This window comes from Corythoichthys intestinalis, chromosome 14 (assembly GCF_030265065.1).
Source record: "Corythoichthys intestinalis isolate RoL2023-P3 chromosome 14, ASM3026506v1, whole genome shotgun sequence".
NCBI classification, from domain to species: Eukaryota; Metazoa; Chordata; class Actinopteri; order Syngnathiformes; family Syngnathidae; genus Corythoichthys; species Corythoichthys intestinalis.
In genome coordinates, this window is record NC_080408.1 from 43,498,775 (window position 1) to 43,524,388 (window position 25,614).

The following is a 25,614-nucleotide window of genomic DNA, read 5'->3' on the forward strand; positions in this document are numbered from 1 at the left end:
AATGAACGATACCCTCCAAGTTCAAATGGATTGGACATCTGCTAGTGATAAACTAGTAAAAAAAAATCTTTTAAATTCACAGCAGAAGAATGAAAAGAGCTACATCATCATAGCCTGCCATTGACAATGATCGATACTAGCAAATGATTACTGCCAACCCTTATAGTCAAAATAGTTTGGACATCTAGCGCTGTCAATAGCAGCCACTGAGTTAAATTAGTGCTGTATAGAGTGTTAAACTGGGATCTATTATATTTGGATGTTACGTGTGGAAGAATTTCAAGTATGACTAGCCTAAACACAGTCAGATATAGGGTTAATATACTGAACGTCTAATGCTGAAAGCATGACACTCGCAGAATACGCAGTAGGAATGTGTGCTATGGCTAAACATCCCCGTTTCTCATCCTGCGATCAGAAGGATTCTCACCATGAAGGGAGATGAGTGCCATCGCCCACTTAACTCACGCTTGTTTGAAAACTGCATTCCTCTCTGAGTGTTTTTATGCAATCTGCATACACCTACACACCTTTCTGAACCCTGCGTGTCGTAGGACTCCAGGTTCACAATAGCCCCCCCCCCCCCCCCCCCCCTCAATAATTCAGTCACTCCTTATCTGTTAACTCATGTGCTACCAGTGAAAAATGATCACTCAATACTAACCATTCCAGTTAAAATGGATTTGATGTTGTTCGCGGTCAATGGTATTAAATGAGTTAAGTGAATATGTTCTTTACTCCAACTGAGGTTCAAAACACCTAGTTTGCTCTACTTGTTGTGGTATTAGAGCCTTAATACACAGTTAAGAAATAAAAAAAATAAAAACACAAATAAAATATGTAAGTCACGTTTAATAACAGGAAATGGAAATAAAACCAAATTAATGGATAAAAACTCATGAAATTAGATGTTTGAGCAAAAGGGGCAGTTATGAATACGCCGTAGTACGGTAAGTGATTTTAGCCCTGCTTTAAAGGAGGTAACTGTTTAACCACACCTCAGATCTTCAGGTGATTTGTTCCAGAGATAGGGAGTATTGCTGAATGCTGTTGACTCGTTCTTAGAACACTAAGCAGACCCGTTTGTTGACCTAAGGGACCTACAGTAGATGCTTTGTAAGGGTAAATTAAAATCAAGCATGCATTTTGGTCTAAGGCTATTAATACAGTGCATTATAGTAATAGCAATATACGCAGTTGATGTATTCATGTTTTGCTTTTCTTTTCTCCACAGAGAGAATTATTGACAGCATTTTAACTACTACCAAAAACTTTGGACTAGGAGATGAACTGGACAGGTAAATCAACATTACAAATAAAGGTTTCTCGAATGTTAATCATTCCCCTCTATCTTTCAGTCTCAGCTGTAAAAAATGCATCATTGTGGGAAATGGAGGTATCCTATCAAACAAGTCTCTGGGATCCCGTATAGATGACTATGATGTCGTGGTCAGGTGAGTCATACATCACAACACGACACTGTACCCCTGTGGTCAAAGGTTTTGAGACATGTTCTCAGGCTACTGAATTGTGAAGTGTCTTAATTTTTTTTTCCTATAGGTGAAGTAAAAACTATTTTAAGCTCTTCACACTGTAACTATAACATTATCGTATACAGTGGTACCTCTACATACAAAGTTAATTCGTTCCATGACCTTTTTTGTAAGTCAAAATGGTCGTATGTCGAGCGGGATTTTCCCATAGGAATACATTATGATTCCATTAATTTGTTCCACAGCCCAAAAACCTACATTAAATCCTTAAGAAATTATACTATTGGTAGAATGGTCCTAAATGGTACCATTACAAATGGCAATTACACATAACAAAACAACAAATTATAAATGAAAAAAACTGACTTGACTGATGATATATCTGTGGTAGAGATTTTACTTTCTGTTTTAATGTTCTGTTGTTATTAGCATTAACTGCGGTGGACGGGAGGCATGTTGTGTTGCGCAAGTTCCGAAATACTGTAAATGATTTTAAAACCTGACGAAGCTGGCGATTTCTTTGGCGATCTTACCACAAAATAAAAATTGTCACCTTAACTTCTAAAGACTGGCCAACGAAGGTCAGAGGAGGACAGTCGTGATCGTAGACATTCTACGGCCGTATTGTCGAGCCAGTTCACGTACGCGCACAGCACACTCATATTTTGCTATCATTTTTATCTTCATTTCAATGGTAAGCGCCACCTTTTTCCTTTTTTGACCACCTGCACTAAACATCTTGGAGCCAATGTTGATTTCTCTCACAAGAAAATCCGCTATACGTCCGTCTTGCGAGAAAACAAAGAAACTGAGGCACTGTCGTAAATCGTCGTATTTCGAGCATGTCGTCAAGTCATTTAGTTCTAGGTGTTATCTTTCCCTTTATCAATATGAAAGGTTGCTAATTGGTAATTAGCCATTTTGGATGCACAATTATTAATAATTACACTTCCGCATTAGCTCTTACATAAGACTTTAACCCAAAAAAAACCAAAACTTATTTTTCACAAAATCAATAAATCGTGTGGTTATTTTTTATCCTTATTTAAAGACATTGACTAATAGTTGTGAACTATTGTGGTCCAAAACTCATATTCCATTCCATATTGCATTTTGCTCCAGGTTGAATGAAGCCCCGGTGGCTGGCTACGGGAGAGATGTAGGGACCAAAACTACCATGAGAATTACCTACCCGGAGGGAGCATTTCAGAAGCCGGAACAGTACGAAAAGGATTCACTGTTTGTTTTTTCTGCGTTTAAACCACTGGACTTCAAGTGGTTAAGACAGATGGTCTTCAAAGAGAAACTGGTAAGAATAATTTCAGGACTTTTCATCACCATGCATTTGCCTTTCTGTCGTTAGAAGGGCAAACATTTAACAATTTGAACATGTGTTTGTTTGAAAAAATACTGTATGGAGGCTCAAATGTTTTTTATTGGGGTTACTTACTCGCTCCATTTATATATTTATTTTCTACCATTTCTGTGTTAGACTAGCACCCTAGAAGAGAAATTATGCTGCTCAGGTTGAGTAAGTTGAGCTATGTTCTCCCTTTAGCAAAACATAGCAGCCTATCCTCCGATTACATTTTGTACATTCCTTCACTAGGAAATCCTTAAGAGGGCATCATGAATGTCAACTTTATGTTTGAGAGGTTTTAGATGGTTTACATTCTTAAGGGGGGTAGAACAATGGCTAGCATTCGAACCTTTTCCCTCAGTTACTTGCTGATGTGCAGTTTTGTGCTTTATAGTTCGGTCAGAAATTCAAGTTCTGATTTACCATGTCCTTATCTCTTTGAATATAGTGGTCTTAACAGACAATGCCTTTTTAACGGCGTTATTTCACCCCCTTTCATAGTCACTCTAAGATGATTTTGTGGCAATTCAGTGGACAATGGGGTGCTCAATAAAGCCTTATTAAAATGACGTATTCGCCGATAGGAGGAAACATTGAACCTATCCAACAAAGGGGGGGGGGGGGCACGAGGACGTCCATCCAGCCAGGGGTCAAGATAGTCAGGAGGCAGCGGCTGAAAACTAGCCCCTCCCCAGAGGGGAGGGGGGAAAGGGGACACTGGGTGACTAGTGATGAAGAGACTAGTCAACTAGATATTAGAATAAGAAAAGAGAAATAAAGTAAGACAAGTGGTAGGTAAAGTCAGAAACATGGGATAGGACTCAGTAGCTGAACTTCCCCCAGCGTTATAGCTTCTAGTGCAGCTTAGACCGACTGGTTATGGGTCAGTAAGAGGTAACAAATTCAGATGTACAGGCAATGTGTAATAAAATGAAGTAGCATTGCAGTGGGGAAAAAGGAAGTTGTATGCAAAGTCAGAGGAAAGATACTGAAACAATATGGGACAACCATATTTCTTAATGCTAAAGTGAAATGGAAGAAACTGGCTTGGCTTCAGTAATGATTGACCCTTTAAAAATTCATCAGTCACTGTAACTTTTAATGACGTATAGTTATTGATCAGTCATGTCAGTAAATTTTATGTAAAAGAACTTCACTTAAATATCCAGGATTTGTCACAGTAAGAGTACTAAGTATGTTTTAGTTTGACGGGCAGGTAAAGCTTTCCCAGCGTGACTTTTTTCCAAAACAAAACTTTTGTTGCTGCGGTAACAATATCTGTTCATGACAGAAAGTGGGTTTTCAGTCTTAGTTCGAGTTGAAAGGAACTTTGGACTTGAAAAGGCTGTTATCCTGGCGTTATTTAATCTGACTCACCATTGCGTTGGAAATATAAACACGCAGAGATGCTATTGTGTATATGCCCGTGTCCTGCTTGCTCTCATTCAAACATTGCTTGCTTTGATGCAGCAATTTGCCTGCCAGTGCCAGCTCCTCCCGGTTCAAATGAATTGGATGTCCATTGCTGTAAATGGCAGCGAATTAGTTAATTGCCAGTTCAAGGATCCAGACTTAACATTTTTTACGAGGAGCATAGTACACACCTAACTTGAAAATTTTAGGAGCGCAAGCAGAAGATTCAGTAGCGCACACTGTTAATTAGGCCTGAACGATATTGGAAAAAAACTATTGCTGCGATTTTTGGGGGGTTTGCGATATTATATTGCGATATTAAAAAAAACTTTTTTTTGGTTTTTTTTTTTTTTAAAAGAAATTTTCACTAGATGACTTGAATAGCTGTTTGGAAAGATTTTGGATGACTCTCAATGACCAATGTACAGTGATCCCTTGTTTTTCGCGGTTAATGGGGACCAGAACCCGCCGCGATAAGTGAAAAACCGCGAAGTTGCGCACCCCGCCCCCCAAATTTTAATTTTTTTGTGTGTGTGTGCTCAATGTATTTATTCAGATTTAGCATTGGAAAGAGATACATATAAGGTAGCGTGACCAAACGTCCTCTTTTGCCCGGACAAGTCCTACTTTCACGTAGTATCCCCGTCGTCCGGGTGGATTTTATAAATTCATAAAAATGTCTGGTTTTTATGATTTTTCATGGGACCAATTTGAAGAGAATCCCTCCGGCCGCTGAGTGGCAGCGCCTGCCTGCGATGACATGGCTTCTAGTAGTTGGGAGGGAAGGAGTAGTTCTTCTTGTTTTTGTTGGCAGTTTACCCCTATCATGAGGCATTACTGCCATCTACTGGGTTGACGATTTGGCCACAACGCCTGCCCAGTTGTTAAGTTTTTTTACAATAAATATGTATATAATGGCAACTGTTGACTTCTGTCGGAGCTTTGACTGTAAAATCCAGTTTGGTGTCGCATCGTTGCGCTGCCGATGATGGTAAACTTTTATAGCAAAGTTTGATTTTTGCCTCAGCTAGCTATCAGTAAGCTAAACCACGCTAGGCTTCATGGGAAATGTAGTTTTTGATCTGCTACGTTTGGAAACATGCTGGTTGAATAGTTTGTCAGTTTATTTCGGTTATTGTTCGTGTGCAATCTAGAACATTGAATGAGAATATCAATTGATGGGAATAACAATTTGTCAAGGACAATTGTAGTGTTAGTAATTTATAAAAATGTTTAGTTGGCACATAGCCTACTGTGTGTATGTGTATTGACTGGACTACATTTCCATGGGTCTGCATTATATATACTGTATATATTCATTATTTTTTTAAAAACTGCAATTTTCCATCCAGAGTGAGGGGTCACACTTTAAATTTATTAAAGTGATATAGGCATCATTGAGTGAACTTGGGAGTAAAATTCAAGTATCTTGAGGCCGGGCAGAGTGTCTTCTTTTTTGGAAATCAATATATGGTCACCGTAATATAAGGCATGTTTTTTTTCTCACCTTTTCCCCAAAGTATGATAAAAGAAAAAAAGAAAAGAAATATATATATATATATATATATATAATATAGTACATACATAATGTGTATATATATATTAATAAATAGTTTTAAGCACTTCAAATGTTATGTTATATTACGATCAGTTTTAAACATAACTGTCTAACCAAATCATTTTTTAACAAGAATAAAGTACTGTAGTTGAAAAATGCTTGGCTTTATTAAATACTTCTGTTTATCTACCTTAGCTGTGACTCTTGTTGGAAATGTAGAAATTACAAACTCCTCATGATCACTTCTGGCATTGAATTTTTATGTCTCAAACGTCTCCACACAGACACACTTTCATTCCAAAGCGGCTTCCTTGCAGAAACTGTTTTACAAGTTAAACGATGATTGACAGCTGCTGCGCTGTGATGTCCGCTTCTTTGGCAAGATCAAAGATACCAGAATCGTTAACTTTAATAAGCAAGTGCTGCAGTGACTGTGAGGTTCTAAGACCGTGTGAGGCTCTGCGCAGAGCAGAAAGCAGGGCGTATGTGGATTTAAAAAAATAAAAACTATCGCACGTCCTTGCATGGGACTATCGCGCACGCACACATCGCGATGGCGATGTTTAAACGATATATCGTTCAGGCTTACTGTTAATCGGGTTTTCCTCTAATTTTTACTTTTTAACCGATAAATACTTTCATAATAAATGCATACAACTGCAAACTTATGAATCTATATTTTATTCTCTATCAGTTTTTACATCAACCAGTATACTACTTATAAATTAGGTTAACATGGGAATTTTGTTCTATTTCTCTCGCTGTCACTTGGCACTACAACCAATCAGCAACGTATTTTTTGATGGACACTGGCCAACCCGGAAATCGACATCCACACATCATACTTTGTCAATATGGAGGAGCCTATCATTTTAGCAGTGTGCAACCAGCATACTTTATGATACTTGTCGGTAGAGCTGGGAATCTTTGGGCACCTAACGATTCGATTACGATTACGATTCAGAGGCTCCGATTCGATTATAAAACGATTATTGATGCACCCCACTCCTTTTTTTTTTTTTTTTTTTTAATTAATTTGTTTTGTACATTAGTTCCAAAATTGTTCAAAAATCCTCTCAGGCTAAACCAAACTACTATTTCGGTATCAAGTTAACATATCGCAGTAAACAAATATACAAAAATAACAGTAAATAAAAAGCTCCAGTCCCCATTCTATATCAGCAGCTTTAAACTACTTTCAATTAATTTAATGTTGTGAATCAACCGTTAAAGTTGTTAAAATTGCTCCTGTTATTCCATAATTTCTCTTTTGTCTACTTTCAACATGTAAAAGTTTTTAAACTATTTTAAAGATAGATTCAAGTCAATATTTTACCGACTTAGGAGTATTTTAGATAAAAAGTTAATTAGGTTCGCTTGGAGGGTTCGCAACAACAGCCTTGCAGGAAGTGTACTGCTTTAAGATGGCGGCCGTTACTAACGCCCGCATCTAGTTTTTTTGTAGATGTGCTGGTAACGATACCGAAGCTATAATGCATCTAGTCCTATATAAATGATATCTACCGTAACATAATGTGGCTTGTAGCAGCTTTTCGGCAGCAGTCAGGTATGTTTTTTTTTTTTTTTTTTATATCTTGTGGCATGAGTTGAGCTAGAGCCGTGAGTTGAGCATTGGCGTTACCCGAGGGGCCGGGTAATGAGAAGCATGATGTTTAGCTACTCTCGCTCCGTCCCTAATTGCGTACCAAAGACCGCGCGGCGCGCTGAGTGTGTCGTACTTCTGCTTTACTTGGCATATTTCAATAATCGGAATTTGAATGTTTGTGAATCGTTCTCGAATCTTCCACGGCCGAATCGCGAATAATCTAAGAATCGGAAATTTTGCACACCTCTACTTGTCGGTATGATTTTCGGGACATAGATAAATGGCAGCAGTATGAAAAGTTGTTGGCGCTCAGAAAAGACCCGGAATTTTGAAATTCCTTCCAAATTCATATTTAATCAGGGACGAGCGATGACACACAGGCTGACGGCGGTGTGCGTCGCTTGCCGCTGCAGTCACATGGTGCCTTGTATGTTCGCTTTGAGCTCAATGCCGATGGCTTTCGCATTTCGCCATCGCTCATTGCCTCTCGTGTGTGAAGCCCCTGACCACACATTGCCTACCTCCACCTTCTTTTTCTTTTGTTGTATTTTCCCTTGGCAAAACTGCTCGTTACATTACTTCCAACTAGTGGATTAAACCATGAAGGAGTTTGTCAACAACAACAACAACAAAAACTGTTACTGGTCGCATGTGCGAGTAGATGAAAATTATACTCGTACAGCTCTAATTTTAGTCGGAAAATGCAACCATTTGGTCGCAGTTGGAGCAGTGCAAATAGCATCCCTGTTGCTCTTCAAATTTGCCTTTCAGGGAAAGAGCATTCATATAGCTTTGAACTGCTTTACACCAGTCAATTCATCAAGGTTTTTCTGAGTAAAATCTGAAGAATAACAGCTAGAGGGGCTCTGTGAGACCTTTTCATCCCTACACTGCTTATGAAAGCTTGTGCAGGCCCCATTTATTATTCCTTTATAAGGATAGTGCATATAATGCAGCTTCGTCCGTTGTCTCACTTAGCCGCTAGTCATTGAGTTTGATTTTGCCATGCTTTTGTGTGTTTGTCTCGGATGGCTGACCAAGATGAACATTTCTGCGGCATTTGCACAATCTTTATTTAATGCACAACCCCCATCCAACCTTTGTTTGGATTTTACTATTTATGATCTGCTCTTAACCCTTTATAGGGCACTCATTTAACTCGTTGGCTGCCATTGATGGCACTTGGCATCCAATCCATTTTGAATGGGAAGGAATTGCAGCGAATTATTGCTTTTAATCAACATTTGCAACATTTTTCCCAAAAAGATTTTTATGTTTAAAGGATTTTAGTGGATGAAATCAAATATTATTCATTGGAAAAATACATTTACAGTGGTACCTCGACATACGATCCTTTCGACATCCGACATAAACTTTGACTTGACATTTGTCTCGGCATATGACGAAATGCTCGACATACTACGATTTATGGCAGCGTCGCCATTTCATTGTTTTCCCGCAAGACTTTTGAGAAAAATCTACATGGTTCCCAAGACTGTTGGTATTGGGTTTAAGAAAGCGATGATTGAAAAATATGAGCGCGGTGTAAGCATCAGTGAGTTGGCTCAACAGTATGGCAGGAATCAAGCAGCCATCGACCTCTGTTCGCCAGTGAGTTAAGGTGTCAATAAAAACACTTTTTAAAAAAAAATTATTCATAATTCATGTTTTACATGTCTAATTTTAATGCGTTTGTTAAACTGGACAGAACATGGCCCACTGAATGCACCCTCCTGCACCTACACACTCGCTGTCTCCACCACCTCCGTTCGCAACTCTATAGGTTAAGGTGTCAATAATTAATTTTTTATTTTTTATTTTATTTTTTTTATATATTACTGGTTCATTATTGTTACTATTATTTTCATTCCGAATTTTATTTATAGTTTACTTGTTTTGCTATGTGTAATTGCTATTTGTAATTGTACCTGCAGTATTTATTAAAGATTTAACATTTTTGGGCTGTGGAATGAATTAGTTGAATCATAATGTATTCTTATGGGAAAGTCCTGCTCGACATACGACCATTTCGACTACAAACTAGGTCCTGGAACAAATTCGTATGTAGAGGTACCACTGTAATGGCGTACCGCAAGCAACACGTCACTTCCGCTCATTAATATTCATGATGTTAGCTACTGTTGCTAAGGGAGGATACGCCACCGTTTGTCCCCAATAGGAAATGAATGGAAATCGTGTACGAAGGAGATGTTCGCAAAGCTAAACCTACCAATTCTCTCCAAAAATGATGTCCCTGGTGCCAAATTCACTTGCAAAGATGTGGAAGTACATAAAAATGTTCAGTTAAAGAGATGACTTGAGTGTTGAGGGCTGAAAAAGATGAAAAAAACGAGCTGACCTTAACATAGCCTTAGGTTTTTTATCGACACCTTTTTCTTACGCGACTGACAATGACAGTCTGCTGTTTCAACAAGCTATCCTTTACCACCAGCCCCGTCTTTCCTATCTGCTGTTTCAACAAGCTATCCTTTACCACCAGCCCCGTCTTTCCTATATACAGTATTATATCCTCTGGTTGTCCTACGTCTCTGACCGTTCTTGGGGGGAATTTATATTTTGTGTAGCGATTGCAAATGCTACTCAGTGACAGCCAATGAACACTGTTAATTTTTTGTTAGTAACAAATCTTAATTCTATAATTTATTTACACTTCCCCCTTACTAAAGCGTTTTTTTTTTTTTTTTTACAACAGAAACGGTAACAGTGGCAGTCAGATACCATTGTAATTCTTTTCAGGTCATTCATTGTGAGACAGAAGCAGTACGGCACAACGTCATGTTAAAAAATAAGTAAAAAATATAAAAATGGCTTACCTCTTTTTCCTCTGAAAGACCACGCCAACCCAACAAAATGTTTACTGCATATGAAATGTGAATGGATTCACCGAGCTGGTGTTAAAGTCCATGCATGTTGGTTCAGTCTTCACATTTTTTCCTCCTTTTTGGTTTTGGGAAACATATGAAGAAAACATCCTTCATATGTCGTAATGTCTAGAGTCGTTTTCACAAGTTCCAAGAAAGCAATGTGTGATTGGCATGTTCGTTTTTGACAAATTAAAGTAGCACAAATAACATTGTTTCTATGCGAGGGCGGGTCTATAATGTCCCACTTCGGCTATACTTTCGCTTTACGATGCGACGTCATGGTCTAAAAATAGCATGCGTGTGGTACGCCAGTGCTTTATGACAATTATCTGGGCAATCAACAATGATCTGAAGTTAGGTTTCTGGCAACAGTCCAACTTTGAACGGTCAAAGAAGACAATAAAATAGCAAAGTGCAGATTTTTCTCCTTATGTTAGGAGAATATGTTAAAAAAAAAAACACATATTATACCAATTTAACCATTTAAATCACTTGCCCTTTAAAGAGCTGGGAGCTCATAAAGAACTCCAAATTTGCCTGTTGCCTACTGATCCCCCACCTACTCTACACACATAAGCAAAAGATGACCACAAAAATCAAGTTTGTAAAAATTTAGTTTGTCAAACCCTCAGTGTGGATTCATGATTTATTCACTCAGAGCCGCAATTGTTTGTATATAGTAGTATTTTCAAATCAAACCAGTGAATGTATACCATAGGGGCATACACAAAAAGCTGTAAACATGTGGTTTCATTGTTTGTTTTTGCTGTTCTTGCTCCCTGTTGAACTGAACATTTATCCATGAAAGTAAAGATTATTGACATCAAAAGATAGACCCCACACATGATGATTTAAAAAAAAAAAAAAAAAAAAAAGCACTCTCAAAGCTTATTGAAATTTAAACTGAAGTAAAACTCTAATTATGGCCGTCAAAAACTTCAATGTGTTATGTCAGTAAATATACTGACTATATATATATAAAATATATTTAAATGCGATCAGTGGAATTCATGTTACTTTCAAACAGGTTTTCCAAATTAGCCCATGCGCTGCCAGTTCTAACAACCTCCAAACAACAGTAATTGTGTTTGTTAGCCGTTCAAAACTGCCCTTTATGGCTTTAAATGTCTTTAAATCCACCTTCCGGAATCCGGTCTACGTCTGTGGTTTGGCCACTCCATAATCAACATCACCTCATCCGACCACATCCTTAGACGATGGTTTACAAGACTGCAATCGCAATTTACATGATGCTTGCTTGTCAACGATTTAGGGGTATCTTCTTTATGTCAGGGTTATAATGAGCTCATTCCAGTGAGCCCCATAAAATGACTTTGGAATTCCAAAGCTTCTAAATTCCTCGTGTTGCTGGCGAAAGGATGAAAGCTGTCATAAAAATAATACTTTTCATTTGACCCCTTTTTTTTCCGGAAGACTGAAGTTAAATTAGTTGTTGAGTGGCATAAGTGGTACGACGGGGGTCCGTTAGCTCTAGGTCACCGATGTTTTTGACAGCCCTTAAAATGTTTTTCTTAGTCTTAATCTTTTGGACGATAATAGTCTTAGTAATATTTTAGTCATCTCAAAATGTGTTTGTCTTCATCTAGTTTTTGTTGAGGAAAACTCGACTAATTTCGTCTAGTTTTTGTCGACATTTACTAAAAACGTTTTCATCTGTAAGATAAAAAACAAACAAACAAAAAAAATAAGGTCTCCAACTGTTTTAAATAAACATTGACAGACGAGCACAAATTGTAGCGTCTACATGGACAACACCGTTTGTAAAAAAAAAAAAAAAAAAAAAGGTCAGAGTTTGAGGACGCTCGCCATTACCATTAGCCTAATGCAGGGATTCCCCTATATTCAACAGATTGTGGCGCACCGCCACACTAAAATGAAAGCCGCCACGCCTGGCAAATGAGATGTATTTTATTTATTTATTTAAATAATTTTTTTTTTTTTTTAAGGCCGCTTCAAACTAGCGGCAGCCGAGTGGGAGGAGTTCAGCGGACACCTATTCATTGTGTATTGTAGCCTAATGTTCGTAACTATGCAGGCCCCCCCTTAAGAGACGCAAGGGGAAGGAGTAGGAAGAATGGGAGAACGAGCGAGATAGCGAGAGATAGCGGTCGCATGTTGTAGCAGCCCGCTGTTATTTTGTTATTGTTTTTCTTTATTATTGTTACCACAATAAAGTGGGTAAGCAAATACAGACTTCTCTCCTTCTTGCCCATATCCGGGGCATTACAATAATTTGGATCGGACTTTTCGGCGAAAGTGAGCGGTGGACGGCCGTCTTGGACGGAAAGCAAACTTTGACTAACTTGCGCTGAGAGACTGCGGAGAGGCGGGGCCCAAAATAAAGCCTTGCTCTATTTTCAGAGCGTTGGTCACAGTAAACGATTTATCAATTCAAGCAGAGTAAAATGATACATACAGTATTCACGGTACAAGAACGTCGTTTCTGTGTCCATCGATTGGTAAGAAAAGGCTGTTTGTACGAGTGACGTGTGGGCGCTCCCGTCAGGGGGGACATTTCACGTGGAGTGGCTATTTTTCGGCACAACACCGGCGCGCCAACTTCAGACAATTACGGCTGACGAAACTTTGATAAATGCGCCCCCCCACCCAAATTTCGCGAGCTCTGGGACACTCGAAAAATGACTCTCATACCTCTCCTTGCTAAGTTAATGGTACCTCGACGTGCCTTTGTGTGGAAATTTAGTTTACGAACAACGGGGAAAAAACTATTCACCTTCTCACCGAATCAAGTAAAACTCTTTACACGGCTATTAGAATTCCCCCAGTGCTCTAAATGGGTCAGTTGACAGAAGGACTGTTATTGTTGTGGTAATGTAGTACTTATGAGGGTCAAATAAAAGGAAAAAGGAGGACTACGACGGTGGTCTGCAACCCGCGGCTCTCGGGCCGCATGCGGCTCTTTAGCTATGCTTCGGAGCTTTTTTTTTTTTTTTTTTTTTTAAATGGAAAAAGATGGGGGAGGGAAATATATTTTTTTGTTTTAATAGGATTTCTAGGAGGACAAACATGACACAAACATTCTTTCAATTCATTAATATTGAAGTTAAACTTGTGGTGGCATAGTACAACAGAGTAGTCACGTGGTGCGTCATTCTCTATAGGATCCACTGCAGGGAAAACAAACATTTAATCATGAAGGCTAATTACGTATTTCTATAGTAGGCTAATATAGCTAGTATCGATAATTATAAGGCTTGTACAAGGCTTTTAATTTTTTGTGGCTCCAGACATACTGTATCAGTTTTTTTTGTGTTTTTTTGGGGGTCAAATATGGCTCTTTCAACAGTTTGGGTTGCCAACCCTGAGTCACTACGAGATGTAAGTCGTACTATTGCCACGAGAAAAAAAGTCGCATTAGTACATCGGGTAACGTAGCTGTAATCAGCTACGCATTTTACATACATGTACTGTAGCTGAGAGGTACAACATTAGCCTGGCTAATGAAATATTTCAAATATATCTTTGTTATGGTTCTTCTTGGGGGAAAAAAAGAAGAAAAAAAAAATTGCTGTGGCGCGACGTGGTGAGGCTGTCCGACTCCGATGCAGCCCACCACCACAGCTTCAAAAAATCCTAGGGGAAACACTGTAATGCCAACGCGAATGCTATGCTAACACTTTGAGATACATTTAGTGTGTGATGACCACTCAGCACAGACCTTTACAGGCTAAAGCAACATTGCAAACAGTATATCACAAAAATGAGTACACCCCTCGCATTTCTGCAGATATTTAAGTATATCTTTTCATGGGACAACACTGACAAAATGACACTTTGACACAATGAAAAGTAGTCTGTGTGCAGTTTATATAATTGAATTATTATTTTTTTTTTCCCTCAAAATAACTCAAAATATAGCCATTGATCTCTAAACCCCTGGCAACGAAAGTGAGTACACCCCTTAGAAACTACGTACCTCCCTAAATTACCGTTACAAGAGTGCTGTCAGCATTGCTGCAGAGAATGAAGAGGTGGGGGGGGGTCAGCCTGTTAGTGCTCAGACCATACACCGCACTCTACATAGAATTGATGTGAATGGCTGTAACCCCAGGAGGAAGCATCTTCTGAAGACAGTACACAAGAAAGCCCGCATGTCAACAAAGCACATGGATTACGGGAACCATGTCCTATCGTCTGATGAGACGGGTGGGCTTTCTTGTGTACTCAATTAGGACATTTAGGGATGTACATATTGTAGTTTCTAAGTGGTGTACTCACTTTTGCTGCCAGGGGTCTAGAAATTAATTGCTATATTTTTAGTTATTTTGAGGGGAAAATAAATTAACTATATTACATAAGCTGCACACAGACTACTTTTCGTTGTGTCATTTTGTCAGTGTTGTCCCATGAAAAGATGTACTTAAATATCTGCAGAAATGCGAGGGATGTACTCACTTTTGTGATACTGTATTCTCTCTGGCCAAGATAAGCAAACAAATCCTATCGTGTGTACCTGGAGAAAAGAGAAAACTGCACTGGTGAGTGTGGGGGTGGGGGGCATCACATCACCATCACATTGGTGTGGCATAACCCACAACTCGGCACTGCTACAATGCATGCTGACTAGACATCAAATGTCACACACTGTGAACATCTAATGGAATCTAGTGCACATTTTCGTCTTGTTCTTGTTTTGTCAGACGAAAACAAACTTTAGACTCTCTATGCTTTCGTCTCTCTAAACACAATTTAACATGTTATCGTCTCGTCATCGTCATGAAAAAGTGTTGGCGAAATATTTTCGTTATCGTCATTGTTCACGAAAACAGCACTGCGGTGGGTGAAAAGAAGTCACTGAATTAAATAATAAATTATATTTACAGTATTTGATACAAATACAATAAAACTTTAGACTGAAACGTGTAGTTTTTTTTCAAACCATACCTCTGATTATTCTAATATATTCAGTTCATATTCTCTGTGCAGTTCACAAATTGACTGTTAAATTTTATTTTTTTCAAGTACCATAGATTTTTACCACTAGTCGTTTACCACTAGGAACAATGTATTTAATACATTTTTAGGACAATATATTTACATTTATTCTTTAACAACTGCTTTTAAACAAAAAAATCAGTTTGCATGTGCAATAAACTTTAATAGGTTTTTTTGGGTGTCCTTTTTTTTTTTTTTTTTTTAAATTTTTTTATTTATTTATTATTATTTATTTTTTTTCAGTTTTAAACCTGTCCTGTTCACCTGTTTGACACGGAGAATGGAAGTCTAAGTGCCCGGGTAGTCTGAACCGTTTTAATGTTTCACATTGAGGGTCTGACATTATGGGTTTATGGTTATGGGGGAACAGGAGAAAAGAAACACAAGAGAAGAAAGAGAAGAAACACAAACAACAACAAGAAATACATTGAACGCCTAACTACACTAACTACTAATATGTTGGTGCTGTCAGCTAAATGTATTTCCGGTTGACACCATGTGGGGGGCCTGTTGACCAGGGAAAGAGGGGGAAGAAGGTGGGGGAGTCTATAAGCTAATTGATAGAAAGGGGTAGAGTGTACACAAATCATCTCTGTGATCTAGAACCCAGTAATCGTGTGAATGCCTTGTGAGTACAAGCCTGTTGGCGATCGACCCTACGCCGCCCCATCGCCAATCCCGGCACTGGAACCCCCCGCCGGAGCGCACCCAATAACATCCAGCCACACGCATGCCCCGCCGGGCGCCCATCAGCCACGCAGACGAGCGGAGACGCCACGCGCGCGCCGACACAGGGCCACGACCCCCACCCAGCCAGCCTGGGGGGGAGGCAGCGCAGCCCATCAAAGGAGCCCCCCTGGAATCCAGGGTGGTCCCCTGGGCCACCCGCGCGCCCATCTACCGGCCCTCGGGGATGGCAAGAGGGGACGCGGCACCCACCCCAACGCCCGTCCCCAACCCTGTCCGCCCACCCGGGCCACGAGTCGCCCCCGCAGCCCCCCAGCCGACACGGCACGCCACGGGGGCCCCCAGCGGCCCACCAAGCCCAGGGCAGGGCAGGGTCCCCCGCCGTAGCAGGCAACATCCAGCCAATACACCACCGCCCAGCCAGCGATCCGCCGCGGAGCACAGGGCGAATACCCAGTTAGAGAAAAGAGGGGAAGGCGGATGCAGGAGAACGCCGAGGAGCCGCCGTGGGGCGACGCGAGACCTCCCCCCACTCCCGCGGCCGGCAGCCCAGGCAGAGAGGAGGCCACGCCTCGGGAGCCATGCCATAGAAAAACGTGTGGGACCCACCTACCACCCTATTACTGTGGCTGCCAGATTCCCGGCTGGCAGCCATAACCCAGCACCATGATGGGATTGTGAGGGGAGGGTAGTGCAATGTATGCATTAAAATAGGAGATCTTGACTTGGGGCAGTGGGACCGCAGCATGGAAAATCAGCCCAGCTGCCCATCCCACCACCCTTTGCCAGAGCTCTTCTGTGGTGTATGATGTGTGTGGTGCGTTAAAAAAGGTGCAGGGGTGGTAGGGCCTTCCGTGAGGAGGTAACCGTGAGGCACCCCCCAAAATATTGTTCTAAATATGGTAATTAATATACTGTATAGGGTGTTTCAGAATTCCTCACACTTCTTAAAAACACACCATTAGCGTATAATCTTACAATGGCTAACATTACTATGCTTTTTTTTTTTCTGAGGGGGGGGTCATTTTCATTTATCGTTGGTAAATATTTTAGTGGTGTAAAAAGCTCAAGAACCACTATTATATTTTTACTCTGTGTAATGGCGGATGCCATAGTAAAGATAAAGAGGAAAAGATTTCCCATTGTGGTTTGCTGCCCATTTTCCATTTTAGCACTCAATCACTTGAGTCTTCCTTCCAATAACACGCGTTTGATCCCCCACTTCTCCCGACTTATACGAGGTCTCTTCGCCCTTTGACAGAATTTCAGTCTAATCCTGAGCATTAAGCTCTTTAGTGATGATTTCTATGGCTGTGATTTTCCTTACAAATAAACTGAACATTTGTAAAGCCAGTGTTTTAGTTGACATGGAGAGGCTAAAGCTTGGAATAGTATTAAAGAGGATTTAAACCAATTAGGTTGCACTTTAATAAAAGTGGGCAACATTTAAGAGACTAAACTTCACTAAAGGATGAACAAATCTGGAAAAATTACTGGCGCTAACTTAAAGAAAATTGTCGTTTGAAGACCTCGTTATTCATTACTAAATATTTGTAGTCTTGAGCCTTCTTTGTTTTGATTACTTTTCCACCTCATTGACTCATTGACTCCTAATCACCATAATCCTATACTTTTCAGTAGGGTAGGACGATGTGATGTCAGAATAAAATCTGATTTTTTTTCTTCACCAAATTTTGGAGGAGATTAATGTTTTATTTTATTTTATTTATTTTTTTTTTTTGATGGTTTTTTTTCTTCTCCCTTTCGTTCATTTGACCCTCCCAGTCCAAATGGATTGGACGTCTAGCACAGTCATTGGCATTAAAACATGAGCATTCACGGCCACTCTTCCAGTTTGTCAATGGCAGGCACTAAGTCAAATACCATTAAATAAAACGACAATTATTATTATTTTTTTTTTTTTTACTGTATTAATATTTTATTCATCTTCTGAACTACTTATCCTCACAAGGGTCGTGGGGGTACTGGAGCCTATTCCATCTTACAACGAGCAGGAGGCAGATTTTAGTATTTTATTGATTTATTCATAGAACTTACATAAAAATGATACTAAAAAAAAAATTTGGCATCCAAATACGTGAACATCACTTTTGGGGTCATGTAATGTCAATAATAAATGATAAAAAAATAATCACCTGAAAGGTTAAAAAACAAATGTTAAATGGTAAACACTAATAAAGTGCACCTCATCTGTCTTGCATATCTTTTTCACTCCCCCTATTTGTGCTGTCAGGCCCCAAATACAAAGTAACAAACGCTTACTCGTGGAATAATCTATTGAATAACTGGTTGCTAGATTTCCTTTAGGCCCCCCAAAAAACATTAAAAACAACACCAACAACTTTTTTTTTAAATTATTAAATCATCCGCAATTAAAAAAACAAAACAAAACAAAAATAAAACGTAATCGATTTATTGCCCAGGCCTACTTTTCAGGGATCATGTTGATGTTACTATGGTTTTATCGACATTACTGTATATTTAGTTTTTGGTCAGTTTTTTTATTTTTATTTTTGTTTATTTAATCAGGTTTTACAACAGTAACTATCGGAATGTGTAAATTAAATATCCGTAATTGCACAGTATTCATGTAAAAGCTTTATGAACATGTCAAGACCATTAGTTTTCTATGGGGGGGGGGAACGTCACTAGCTTTCTGACTATATGTGCAGTATAATTGAAAGTGGAACCTTATCCATTTACTTTTTCTGAGTTAGAGTTGTATTTTTCCGTCCTGCTTTTCGATTCCAAATTAGCTTGTTTTAACAGGTGCTTTACTGAAAAGCAGACATGCACACGCAGTCTAATGACCAAGGCCTATTTTACTATAAACAGTTGCAGGACAAGAGAAAAAGCATTTTCCTCTCGGCAGCGGCTTGGTGACATCCCAAATTACAACTACAGTTACATTTTAATGTCCACCTTTTGAGCATGTGTGCCAGAGCGCGTGGTCTAGTGCCACTTGTGCAGCTTTCTGTACTGTTTGTGTTCAGTTCAAATGCCAGTGGCACAGCAGCGATTCGCTTGTCTCCCTTGCTCACACAAGGGCTAAGCAGTCAGGCCAAGTGAAGGCAACATCCTGTTACCTTGAGGCTGTTTGCAAAAAGCTTTTTGACTGCTGCTCCCACTTGCCTCGTTTCTATTCAGACCTATGCAACTAAGAACTTACATTTAACCTTTTTAATATTGCTTACTGACCTGTTAATAGCACAGTGGTGCCTTGACTTACCAGTTTAATTTGTGACTATGCCCCTAGTTTTTATTTTTATTTTTTTTTTACCTTTTTTACCTTTTTTTTTTTTTTTTTTTTTTTTTTTGTGAACATATACCTGAATTCGTCTTCATCAGTTGGTAAAGCAACGGACGAATCAGTTCAATCGAAGCGCAAAACACCAACTTCATCGAAGTTATTTATTTATTTATTTTTTGATGGTTGAATGTTAAAAAGAAGGAATAAGTAAGGAATAAATTATAAATGAATAAAATTTTTCATATGATAATAATAATAATTAATCGACGATCAATTCATCGAAACTGGAGGGCAAGCTTTGACTGCTCATCTTTCAGTGCTATTGACGGCGCTAGACGTCCAATGAGTTTTGACCGCGAAGGGTGGTAGCGATCAATTGAGTTATGGAGTGGCTTATATAAGGTTAAATGTTTACATATTGTATTAAATTGATTCAAGGCCCTCGAATTGAGTCATGCCAGAATGTAATATTGGCAAGTACAGTGGTACCTCGACATACGCTCCGACACGTGATCTTTTTGACATCCGACATAAAATTTGACTTGCCATTTGTTTCTACATCTGACGACATGCTCAAAATGGGAAAATTATGACAGCGCCGTAGTTTCTTTGTTTTCCCGCCAGACAGACGCACGGCGGATTTTCTTGTGAGAGAAATCAACATGGCTCCAAGAAAGTTAGTGCAGGTGCTGAAAAAAGGCAAAAGGTGATGCTTACCATGGAAATGAAGATGGAAGTGATTGAAAAATATGAGCGTGGTGTGCGCGTCCGTGAACTGGCTCAACATTCCTCCGACGACCTCCGTTAGCCCGTCTTTATAAGTTAAGGTAACAATAATTATTGTGGTAACATCGCCAAATAAAATCGCCAGCTTCGTCAGGATTTCAGTCACTTATTTCAGAACTTCTGCAACATAACACGCCTACTGTCCGCCGCAGTTGACACTAATAGCAACAAAACATTTAAAGAGAAAGTAAAATCCCTACCGCAACTATCTCTTTCACGTCATTCATACGGTGCGTTCAGGTACAGTAAGCAAAACACAACCGCCTCATTAGAACCCGATTCATTACATATTACAGTAATTAATACTATACTGTATTATTATTCCAATTTTGATATATAATTCATCTGTTATACTATGTGTAATTGTCATTTGTAATAGTTCCAGCAGTATTTATTAAGGATTTTGTGTCGGTTTTCGGGCTGTGGAACGGATTAATGGAATTATAATGTATTCTTATAGGAAAATCCTGTTCGACATACGGCCATTTCAACTTACAAAAAAAGGTCCGGGAACGAATTAACTTAGTATGTAGAGGTACCACTGTATATGATAATGTTATAGTTACAGTGTGAAGAGCTTAAAATGGTTTTGTACTTCACCTATAGGGAAATAAAATCGAGACACTTCACCTAACCCCAGCCCGAACGAAAGTAATAGCGCAATCAGATTCTGTTGTTCTTAATGAGCAACGTCACACTTTCTCGTCGGAAGTCGTCTCCACAACAACACAGATGGCGAACGGGAGAGCCGACAATGTGTTCCAATCCACAGTAAATTGTTTTAAATGACCAAAAACAAATCAAGTCGCTAAAACCAACAGTCTGTCTCGCGCTAGCCATGTTGAATAAACTTCTCCGCTCTCCTCGTATGTTTATTTTCTCGCGCTAGAGTTTCTTGTCACTTTACCAACGTCACGTCCGCCCCTTTGCTGATTGGTCCACTCCGCTGTCTGTTTGCTGTGGCTTGCTCCGCCCTAGGGATTTGATCTGCGTAACGGTCGCCAGACTCTATCGCTGGAACAGCGGTGAGTCTGGAGTTCCAGGCAAGCGGTACCACTGTATTATAATGTCAAAAATGCCAGTTTTGTTAGCCTGTCTACCACATTTAGTGCGGTAGCAGAGTGTTTAACATTTAGCGAGCCGACTAAATAAACTTAGAATACACATTGAATAAATGTGTAATATTAAACTTGATTTGGTAATTGCACCTGGCTGCTTTCTTTATGAATTTTACTTCCTTAAATTTTTACTTATGTTGGCTACCATCAGTTCAACTCAAATTTTTAATCACGACAAAACAAAAACGTTGGCATAGCAACCAGCTTGCATTGGGAATCATTGAATCATGAGTTGAGGTTCTACTCTCCTATAATGTTCAGAACTTTTGACACAAATACCACACAGCTGTTTTTGGACAGGGGGTTGAGTGTCCTGACTCCGAAACTTATGCTTTCTAGGTTTATTACCCCTACCGCAACAGGTTACTGTCGGCCATAACCCATGCCAATGACCACACTTTGGCCTTCTGCAGTAACTTTTGCGTCACCGTACACTTCTCTCATTTTGTTTTCCACCAATGACTCATCACTCTCACATACTGTAAGCCTATGATGTTTTCACTAAACTCATAAATAGAAACATGAACAATTTAATAGAATGTCCAACATTCACAGTAAATGTTGGACATTCCATTAAATTGGTAAGTTGCCTCGTTATGACTACACTGGTTTAATAGAAAACTGCAATTAAAAAGAGGTCGATGTTAAAATCAATCTTTCATCTCTTAAAGAGATCCACGGATATAAAGACTTGCAGTTCTTAAAAGATAAACATTATTATGAGTTAAAATAATTCGATATTGAAAGCCCTCTTGATGTTTTCGTTTTTACACAATTGGTAAAATTTATGTAATAGGTCGCCATTGTTGACGTCGCAGGGCGCGATAACAAATTTTAGTGTGCGATATTTATTTCATAAATTATTGCGATATGCAATATTATTGCGTGCCCCCCCGCCCCCAATTTTTTTTTTTTTTTAATAAAACAAATTTACAATAACACAGTGAGAATACATTATATATTAATAGATCAAGTACACCCATTTAAACGCGATGTTTACTCTTAAATTCAGAAATACTTTTTAAGAAATCACAACTAAAAACAATAGACCATGCCTCTTTTAAGTAAAAGACAACAATATTAATACCACACAGAATAAATAAAATGTCTTTTTCAAGAAAAAAATTAAATTGCACTTAACTTAAGCATCAAGGCAAATGAAAACTTTTCCCCGCATAGCTTCTGCTGTGGCGTTCCATGTGTAATATTGTGATTGGATGTTTTCCGAGGCACCATGAAGCCCACGCAACGGTGTTGTTGTTTTGTTCATGTGACGCGGCAGTGAGAGAGTCAGGTGTGTTGGAGGAGGGTACTGGAGTTGGCTATCCCTAGTTTAGAGTATGAAATGCATCATTTTCTGCAACGTCCTCTCTGTTGGATGCCACTATTGCAGCTATTTTAAATACAGCATGTCAGTCAGGAAGTGACATCTAGGTAGGAATCAGCGGCAAAAAAGTGTTAAATCCGCAGTGAACAATTCTGTTTCTGCGGCGAGCAATTCTTGTGTCTGTGGCTTGAAAGTTTTTTCCGAGGACATTAAAAAAACAACAAAAACATCCAATTATGAAGCAAATGTTTGCAATAACAATGTCAAAAGTCTATATTGAAATTATTTTTTATACAAAAACACTTTGGTCATAATTTGATAAACATCAGTATTGTCATAGTCACTCTTCAGCAAATGTATTTGCATTACTTAACAAGTGTGAACATTGGATTATATGAAACTTTAAAACAAAGTATAAATTATCCACTTATTACATTACTGCTGGAAAAAATTTAAACATTCAATCAAGCAATTAAATGCGGTTTCTTCTATATGTGTGGTAGGTGGTTTTTAACCGCGATGTGATTAAAACTGCAGTCAAAATATAATACTGTATTCTGCGGACTGTTTTGATTGAAAATCTGTAGTAAATTCCGCGATCATGGAAACACGGATTCCTGGGGGCACTAAATAATGCGTGTCCGTACAGGAAGTGACATCTAGATTCAGAGATTGAACTGAAAATAATGGGAATTTCTCTCCTAGCTATTTAGGCTCATTTCATATGATAATACTCAGTGCAACAAAAGCCACTTACCCGTCATTGTCACTCAGACTCCGGAAATGGCAAGCTGGATGATCTTTAGAAACCATTTATGAAGACCATCAAAGCAATCCCACCCTTTCACCTTTCGTTCTATGTACAGTTCAGGTCATTGCTGTGCAAAATGAGGGTGTGTTTTGCATGTGTGTCATTTAGCTGTCCTAACAATAAAGAAAACTGCCTCATTCAGCGTACCCAAGACATATGCACAGCCACACATTGCTAAATAGATTTCTGGCAAACACAAGCTGTGTTGACAGGAGAGATGAGCTGTTGTTCCTGTTACGGCTTGCCAAAAGCAGAGCTGGGCCTACGTTCAAAAAGCGCCGCCACTGTTCTTGAATCCAGCAGACTTGTTTGCATCTGCCACACACGCACGACAGGCACACAGTCATGCATTGATGTATCAAAGGTAGCCGAGTGAGCGCTATTTGAACAGGTGATTCTTGTGAATCTTTATTCTTTTTCGGAAGTCACACTATTGGCAAAGTCAATCGCGCACTGCGGGTTTGTTGTCTCAGAATTTTTTTTTATCATCTTACAAAGGTAATGATAGACATCCAATCATGTCATCCTTCTGCTGTGAATTTCAATTAGTTTATCACTAGTTGACATCCAATCCATTTGAACCGTGAGGGTGTTTATTTGCTGCTACCTTCCCAGTTAAAATGGATTGGACATCTATCGCCCTCAGTGGTGCCCTATGAGTTGTTATTAGGGGTGTTAGATTGTCAGGCAAATTTTGCTGAATGACTGGCAAGAGCGACGGCATTTAATTTAGTTTTTCTGTTCATGGAGCGCTGCCTCTCTGTCTACCAGGCTTTCCAAGCGCCTAATGAGGATTGCTTTATGTTTAAAAAAAAAAAAAAAAAAGTTTTGGTCTCGACAAAGCCCTCGGGTCAAGGTGTGATTTGACTCCCGTTCTTTGAAATGCCACATTCAACCTTTGATGTCAGTTCAGGATCAAGTTTCAGATTTGCAATGCATGGGTAGAACAAAGATGGTTGGGCTATAATTCTGAAATTCATCTAAATATATCGTGTTTGCACTTTGTTACTAAAATGTGCAATACACATGTAGGATAGCAACACGCAGTGAGTGGTTTGAATTGGTCATAGTAGTACTGATTCAACATTCAAATACACATGTGTGACACAGCCACACATTCACCTCTTTATCCACGTGTGACCTAGTCATTGATTGATAGGCTTGACCCCTACTTTGCCATTTTAAATGAGCAAACACATGGATTAAAATTACCTCCATGGTGGAGGTGAAAGTGTAATAGTTTTTAGTCTTGTTAAAATAGTCACTCTGCCCAATGGAATAGTTAATTATTCGCCATTTCACAATTTGTACTGATAACATGGAAAACACCCTAATCAACTTGCAGACTGTATTTTAAGGCGCACTTAATATCCTTGACCGTGCTCCCAATGTAAGAATTCTCATTGTTCTTAATTGAGGGCGCCTTCACAATAGCACTTTTTGGTCAATCTTAAACGGACCAGTCCTTTTTCTCAGATTAGTCTGCTTCGTTTTGTAAATGTGAACGTGCATTGGAACTCTAGTTCAGACCAAACAAATGAACTCCGCTCAAAAATAGTGGGTCTCTGTCCGCTTTAAGCGCACCCTGTTTCACTTGTGAATGCAGTTGGAGGAGGGTGAGCTTTTGCTACATTACGTGCAGTGTCACAGTGTGGGCGTGTGATGCTCCAGGATGTGACGCAACACGCAGTGTATCCTTGGAAGCGGAAGCATAGAGCGCACGAGATTCAAAGTCCACAATGGCAAGAGGACAGACTATTAACCATGGCCAACTGTTGTTGAGCTGTGCTAAGCAGTTGCATTTGATGCACAGAATCGGGTTCTAATGTGGCAGTTGTGTTTGGATGATGTTCCTTAACACACCATGTGAGAGTGGGGAAAGCGTGGAGCGCGATACTTTCACTTCCTCTGTTCTGTTGTTCTTGGTGTCGCCTACAGTAGCCGTGTTGTGTAGCACAAGTTCTAAAATAAACGATTAAAAACCTCAGAAAGCTGGCTACTTTCTTTGTGGTTGTTACAGTATTAAGGAAACAAACGCCTGCACCAGAGGTTCCATTTTTTTGGTTGTTGTTTTTTTCCCTCTTTTTCCTGCAGGGTTGGGATAGTTCAGTTAGCTCAGTGTGAATGCTGAACCTTTTCAAGAAGTCATTTGCAAGTGTTGTTGCGAGGTAGCTCTCCACCCGACCCTGGTCCTCTTGGTCTAATGTGTAAGTGCCCTTAGTGGCTTAGTGACAACTAACCTGTGTCGTTGCAGCATAAATTAGGCCTGCACAATACACCGTTTTAACATCGCCGATGCGATGTGTGCATGCGCAATAGTCC

The 25,614-nt window shown here is 39.4% G+C and overlaps 1 protein-coding gene across 4 annotated transcripts in view; it reads left to right on the top strand.

The window, feature by feature from the left end:
- The window catches only part of st3gal3b (ST3 beta-galactoside alpha-2,3-sialyltransferase 3b), an 88,812-nt gene that overhangs the window by 39,722 nt on the left and 23,476 nt on the right, over window positions 1–25,614 (top strand). For all 4 annotated transcript variants that reach the window (XM_057858365.1, XM_057858367.1, XM_057858366.1 and 1 more), the window contains 3 exons: window positions 1,235–1,298; window positions 1,359–1,454; window positions 2,616–2,802. In XM_057858365.1, coding sequence (XP_057714348.1) covers window positions 1,235–1,298; window positions 1,359–1,454; window positions 2,616–2,802 — 347 coding nt within the window. The remainder of the gene's footprint in view (window positions 1–1,234; window positions 1,299–1,358; window positions 1,455–2,615; window positions 2,803–25,614) is intronic.